We start from the raw sequence: 7468 nt of genomic DNA, 5'->3' as shown, positions 1-7468 counted from the left end.
TAAATATATATATATATATATATATATATATTTATATATATATATATCTATATATATAATTTTTTTTTTTTCAGGTGTTGCCTTGAAAGGTGCCTGTCTTGAAGGGCCTCTTAAATGACCCCAGCCTGTTAGTGGCACAGGCAAACTATGTATAGTGGCTGCCGTAATGTATGACTAGTTTACCCCCATGCTACCTCCCCCCCCAAAATCACTACTCCTCTTAACCAAAGTCACTAAGTCAGGGTAAACTAAAGATCTGGGCTGCATGTGGGTAATCTTTAGCCACTTGGTCATGACTGAAAATTGTGAGTGTGTGGTGGAATTCAAACCCAGGTTCTCGGGATCTCCACAATGCACGTTGACCACTTGGCCACCGCCTCTCCAAATGTGCGACCAAGACCTTTAAATATAACTGGGAAGGCTAATGCAAGCTTGTGTACCATGGGGGAGTTATGAAGTGGAGCTATGTCAATGATTTAAAGACTAAAATTACTCAAGAAATGGACCAGGAAATAGGAAACAGGCACATATGGGTGAATTTTCAGATGAGCTCACAACCAATTATCCTTTGTCCCATGGGATCACTGCCCCAATTTTCAGGTATTCAGGTTTCATGCTTTTTTGCGATATCATTTAAGCATTCAACTTGGTGCACCACTGTATGTATATTTTTCACCCTCCATGAAGGGTTGAAATGAAGAGGATGTTATCCCTTTCCTGTAGTACATAATCCAGCTGTCCAAGGAGTTCCCAGTCAGCATCATTGACAAGCACCAGAATTCCTGGTCGAACAGAACCACCCTGCAGGAACAGTTCTGGGCGTTCCTGAATAAGATTGGTTTTCATCCATTCCAAGAGGCGAGCAATGGTCCATTTTGAATCATCCAAATCTACAGAATGTTGTGACACATTATTCACTAGGAGTTCAGCTCCTCCCCTAAATTCAAGGTTAATTTTCATCTTCACTTTCAACTAATGTCCCTGGTAAATTGTTTATTTCTTGTTGATTTACTGGTTCTCTCCTCTTTCCAATCGATGGGTCTTAACGCTGCATGTCCCTCACCTGCAAAAGGAAAACTTCAAGATTATAATTATAATTCATTCACAGTTGATTGATGCAGTGTGTTAAACTAATGAAAAACCTAAAGGATTGTTGATTTTACTAGTAAATTGTCAAATGCTTAAACATCATTCATGCATCATCATTATCAGGGCCCTGCCAAATGCTCTTGAGTCAGAAGGAATGACCATATACTGAAACTGGTGACTTCACAATGGTGCCCAAAATCTTGTAAATGGTTATATTTACAACACTGTCATATAGCTTGCTTAGGTCTGAGACAAACAGAAGCTTTCAAAATGAAAAAAAATGCAACACTTATTCAATTCATTCTATTTACAGACTGCATCTACCCCTGGTCCATGACTACTTAGGGGGTACGCAACACCTGGTGGGGATCCCAGGGGTCAAAATATAGCATTTTACAAAACTGTTCTCAAAGTGTTTGTATATTATCTAGAAATAATTCCCGGTCATTTTTAAGATTAAGAAATATAGAAATCACTCAAATTATTGAGAAAATGGGGCAGTAACGGACATTTCTATTTTTAAATTGATCATATCTCCATTGGATAAATTTTGATGTTTATTTAATTGCAGAAAATCAAAAATGCATTACAGTTATATGAAATAACCATGGAATATTGGCTAGCAGCTAAGGACCTATGCTTAGATAATGCAGATAAGGTAAAGGAGTTAGGAGTAATAAGAGGAAAAAAGTGATGAAAAATCAGATTTTACACGACATTCGACTTGCATAACAAAAAAAAAAAAAAAAAATCCAGTATGCCATTGCATTTGTGAAAAATTTTAAATACTTTGCATAGGGCTGTAGGCATATCAAATGAGTATTCACAGTCAAAATATGAAAAATACTGACTAAGTATTAATGGTGCTGCGTTAATTTAAGTATCGCTACATGTATATGTACATGTATACGTATATGTATACATAAAAGTATACATACAACATTCTGTTTCACACAAAAAGTCAGCAACATAGATAACTATTTATCTATAAACACTCGCCTGCGCCAGAACGGGCTGGGCCGACCATCAGGCCCCACCTGGAAGAAGCCTTGGGCCGACCATCAGGCCCCACTGGGAAGATGCCTACCGGCGCAATAGGCAACAACGAAAAAAAAAAAAAAAAAAATCTGCAGTTTCAACAAATTACTCCCCCCTTAATTCTACCAACATGTCAGATTTTTTTTTTTTTTTTACAACAAAGGAGACAGCTCAAGGGTACAGAAAAAGTAAACAATAATAAAAAATAAAAAAAAGCCCACTACTCGCTGCTCACAAAAAGAATCTAAAGAGGTGGCTGAAAGAGAGGCAGTTTAGAAAGCAAAGACTTGTGCCAGACTCTATCGTAGGCTTTTGATATGTCTAGCGCAACAGAGAAAGTTTCACCGAAACGGCTAAGAGAGGATGACAAAGAATCAGTTAAGAGAGCAAGAAGATCGCCAGTAGAACGCCCCTTGCGGAACCCATACTGGCGATCAGATAGAAGGTTAGAATTGGAAAGGTGCTTTTGAATCTTCCGGTTAAGGATTGATTCAAAAGCTTTAGATAGACAGGAAAGTAAAGCTATAGGGCCGTAGTTTGAGGGATTGGAACGGTCACCCTTCTTAGGCACAGGCTGTACGAAGGCGTACTTCCAGCAGGAAGGAAAGGTAGAAGTTGATAGGCAGAGACGAAAAAGTTTGACCAGGCAGGGTGTCAGCACAGAAGCACAGTTTTTAAGGACAATAGGAGGCACTCCATCAGGTCCATAAGCCTTCTGAGAGTTGAGGCCAGAGAGGGCATAGAAAACATCATTAGGAAGAATCTTAATAACAGGCATAAAGGAGTCGGAGGGGGGATGAGTAAGAGGAATATGCCTAGAATCGTCCAGAGTGGAGTTGTTCCAGAAAGTTTGAGCAAGGAGTTCAGCCTTAGAGATAGAAGAGACAGCAGTGCTGCCGTCTGGGTTAAGAAGAGGCGGGAAAGAGGAAGAAGTGAAATTGAAGGAGATATTTTTGGCTAAGTGCCAGAAGTCTCTGGAAGAATTAGAGAAAGCAAGGTGTTGACATTTGCTATGGATAAAGGAGTTTTTGGTAAGTCGAAGAATAGATTTGGCACGATTCCGGGCGGAAATGTAAAGGTCATGGTTAGCGGGAGTTCGAAGGCTCTGGTACCTTTTGTGAGCTGCCTCTCTATCTTTGACAGCACGAGAACAAGCGTGATTAAACCAAGGCTTTTTAGCATGGGGAGTAGAGAAAGTACGTGGAATGTATGCCTCCATTCCTGAGACAATCACCTCTGTGATGTGCTGGGCATACACAGAGGGGTCTCTATCCTGGAAGCAGTAATCATTCCACGGGAAATCGGAAGAGTACATCCTCAGGTCGTCCCTCCAAGCTGAAGCAAATTGCCAGAAGCATCGCCTCTTCGGTGGGTCCAGAGGATGTACAGGAGCGAAAGGACAGAATACAGAAATAAGGTTGTGATTGGAGGAGCACAATGGAGCGAACAGTTTGACAGATGTCAGCTTCTCTGCATCCTAAGCCTTTCCACACTCTTAAAGCCCCTTCTATATACAGTGATTAGTTCCAGATCGCTGATCCGATTGCACAGCCTGTGTTTATTTATCACAGAGATCTGGAATTCATTTCAGATCACTGATCCGATTATAGTTTGCCTGATCTGAAACTGGAGGTGGTTTATAGCAGACGACACCCACAATCCTTAGCTGCACCAAGCTGGCCCATGGCTATTTTTGCATTGGTGCTTGGAACTATGCTTTTGTAGTTCTGGTTATGTGGTAAAGACAGCTCCCCATGTCTTTGTATGCAGCTGTACATGTGAACAACCACTGTGTGACCTACAGGAAGGACTGCATATTGCATCAGCAAGTGTTCAAATTTCCTCTCCCTCCTGACTCACAACACATTACTTTTAATCTATTTTTTACAGTTTTCAGCACATGTCTCAATATTAACCAACCACCAGTACCTGCTGTTTGGGACCCTCTGACATCAAGGAAAATATGATGAATAGGAGAAATAAATATGAAAATAACTGCTGCCAAAGACAGAATCTGCTGATCTGCCTCCAGGTGCTCTATTTTTGAAGAGTGAATACAGACCAGATTCAGATCCTGACCAATGATCTAGAGCTGATCTAAAAAGAACTCCTTACAGTCTGACACAATATACAGCAGTCTCATATTTTTTTTTATTTTTTTTTTTACATCGCGGCCTATTGCGCCGGTAGGCTTCTTCCCGGTGGGGCCTGATGGTCGGCCCAGCCTGTTCTGGCGCAGGCGAGTGTTTATAGTGGCGCCATCTTGCATTGGCTCATGCTGCCCTCCCGGAGCTCATCTTTAATCCTAGAATCTAGAGTCTGGGTTGATAGGTGGTCTTCTGGACAGCATGTGGGTAGTTTTAAGCCACTCGGCGGCGGCTGAAAAATCCCAGCTTGGTGGCACCGGGCGGGGATTGAACTCGCGTCCTCCTGAACACGGTGCCGTCACTCTGTCGACTCAGCCAGTTTATTTTTGTAGCCAAGTCATTGACACAGATTCTTTCTCAACATTTTTTCCCAATTGATTCTTTCAACATGAACCTTCTTCAATTACACTGAGAGTAATCCTGCTGTGAAATCTGAAGTCAAGAGAAACTGTACTGAATGAATTGAATGAACTGAAATGATTGAATGGTATCTTTGAGGCAGCTTACATTAACCTGTTGACCCATTCCAATTTTTTTGATATTTATTTTTCTCGGATATCTATTGGAATCATGATGTTATAACACCTGAAGCACATAAAATCACTCGCCATAGCCACAGAACATTCAGAACATAACTCCCCTCAGGGGAGGCGGTGGCCAAGTGTGATGAGCCCGTGGACCTAGGTTTGAGTCCCACTGAATCCTGCGAATTTTTCAATCCAATGCTGAGTGGCAGAAGATTACCTACATGCTGCCCAGATCTTTAATCAACCTTAACTTCAGCGACTTTGGTCAAGAGGAGCACCGGGGGGTAACATGGGCCAAGGAGTCATTTGCCATGGCAGCTCACTATAAATAATATTCGCCTGTCATCAAAGAGACCCCTGAAGAAAGCCTGCAGGTGCTATAGGAAAAAAGAGGAAGGCATTGCCAGGCATCTGCCAGCATCAAATGTCAGGTAGTGGTTTACTTGTACATTAGATGAGAGTTGTATGCCCTCTACACCCCGCGTGGTCTGACATGTCTGCACACTCCCGGCACAAAGCAGGTTCTGAGCGCATGCAGATATTCTACTGTGAGTGACATGTGAGTGGTGGGAGGTAAGTTGCCAAGTTGCCCTGCATCTTGACTCATAATGTGTGTGAATATTACAACCCTATGACTATTATGTAAAGAGATATAGGGTCGAGAAGTGGCGATGGCTGAGAGCTGTCAGAGGGGCTGAGCGTTACACATATAAGCGATGGCTCAGAGCGGTCGGAGGGGCTGTATGGGTTAAGAAAAATGTCCAGGATACATTAATTAAGTATGAACAGATTCTCATGATTTTGTAATATGTTACGTGTTTATACCTACACTGAGATGTTAACTGCCAAGTTTCAGATAATTTGAACCACATAAAAAAGAATAATGAAAATATCTATATTACAGTTAAATCTTGACCAATGTTGATGGAAAAACACATGCATCTTATATAATTCCCAATAAAAAATAGTGATCAGAATTTGTAATTTCCACTTAGTTTAAAGGGTAACATTTTCTTTTTCATTGGTTGTCTGGAATATCATTTTTGATGTGATAAAGTTTCTTCAATTTAAAAAAAACATACCTTATTTGACGGCTTATAAGACGCATGGGGTTATAAGATGCACCTCCCAATTTGGGGAGGCATTTGAAAAAAATATAATAAACGGGTTTGAACTATGAGTATGAGGTGAAGATTTTTCGCTTGACCTTCTTAACCCTCCCCACTATCAGGTAATTTTTTAAGTCTCGTATATATTCAGATCCTTATTAACCCCTTAACCCCGGGCATGTTTTTCAGCGGTCTCGTGCTGCAGCCTAGAATATTTGGGCAAAAGTTGCCCTGGGGAAAATATTTGAAAAAAAAAAAAATAATAATAATAATAATAAAAAAAAAAAATAAATAAAGCAATAAACCAAACAGCATATGAAAGTACATAGCTTGGACTTCAAGATGGCAGTGTTGTTTGACTGGTATGCAGACAATGAAGAAGACTGGGGGGGGCAAACAAGGGTAGTTTCCCCCCATTTATTGGCACTTCCCAGCATGCCAGGACATACCACACTCACAAAGCCTGGGGGGTGGCTTGGGGTGGCGGGAAGCGGGCGGGAGTGCACGGGATGATGGATGATGGAATTTTCCACTCCCAGAATGTTCTAAAAGCCACAAATATTGGCACATTTTTTCAAAAATTGGTAGGACGACATATGTCGTTACCTGGGGTGAGGGACTTTTTAAGGTAACATCGACATATGTTGTGACCCAGGGTTAAGGGGTTAAATCCCAATACTTTACATTTAAAACCCTTCATATTTGCTGGGACCTATCATAACTGATCCTTCTTAAGAGACTCGTGGGTACTTACTGCTCTGAGACATAAATAAACATGGCAGATACAGCGACACTGTCAGAGGGGGGACATTCATAAGGTTTTGTTGGTAAGAGAACCGGGTAGGACACGAAGTAATGGATTTAAACTGGATAAATTCAGATTCAACAGGGACATAGGCAAAAATTGGTTTACTAACAGGGTGGTGGACGAGTGGAATAGGCTTAGCAGTCACGTGGTGAGTGCCAATACAATTGTCACATTCAAAAATAGACTAGATAAATTCATGGACAGCGATATTAGGTGGGGTTAGATACACGGGAGCTTAGGGTCAAAGGAGCTGCCTCGTACAGGCCTACTGGCCTCTTGTAGACTTCTGTGTTCTTATGTTCTTATGTAGGAGTAACGGGTATAAAGTTTACCGTTTATCGTTTACTGTTGATGAGGTTTCAGGCCCCGGTCCACCACCATTGCAATGCTCCACAGGGCCGTCAACATTATAACAGTAATATTAGCACCGAAGTTGTCCTTAATCCTCATGTTTGTAACGTCGTAGGATTTAGTGAGTAAGTGAGTCTTCAGCGCTTTCTTGAAGATTGCCAGACTGTCACTGTTCTTAACATCCCCGGGTAACTCATTATAGAGCCACGGGGCACTCTTCTCAAATGCTCTGAAACCCAGTTCCAGGTTGACTCTTGGCTCATAGAGTCTATACTGTTCTGCACTGTGTCTCACTGACATGGTGGTGTCCAGATGAAAATCCTGTAGTAAATTTCTCATATATCCAGGTTTACCAACTTGCGTTGTTTGATAAGTCAAGACACATATTTTGTAGACTAT

General features: G+C 41.4%; 1 protein-coding gene across 3 annotated transcripts in view; it reads right to left on the bottom strand.

The window, feature by feature from the left end:
* Positions 1-898: 898 nt before the first annotated feature.
* LOC126982872 (BLOC-1-related complex subunit 7-like) overlaps positions 899-7468 on the bottom strand; it is a 64064-nt gene continuing 57494 nt past the window's right edge. For all 3 annotated transcript variants that reach the window (XM_050835143.1, XM_050835145.1, XM_050835144.1), the window contains one exon: positions 899-1063. In XM_050835143.1, the coding sequence (XP_050691100.1) occupies positions 1043-1063 (21 nt within the window). In that variant the 3' untranslated portion in view covers positions 899-1042. The remainder of the gene's footprint in view (positions 1064-7468) is intronic.

This window comes from Eriocheir sinensis, chromosome 52, assembly GCF_024679095.1.
Source record: "Eriocheir sinensis breed Jianghai 21 chromosome 52, ASM2467909v1, whole genome shotgun sequence".
NCBI lineage: Eukaryota > Metazoa > Arthropoda > Malacostraca > Decapoda > Varunidae > Eriocheir > Eriocheir sinensis.
This window is presented reverse-complemented; position numbering and strand designations above follow the sequence as displayed.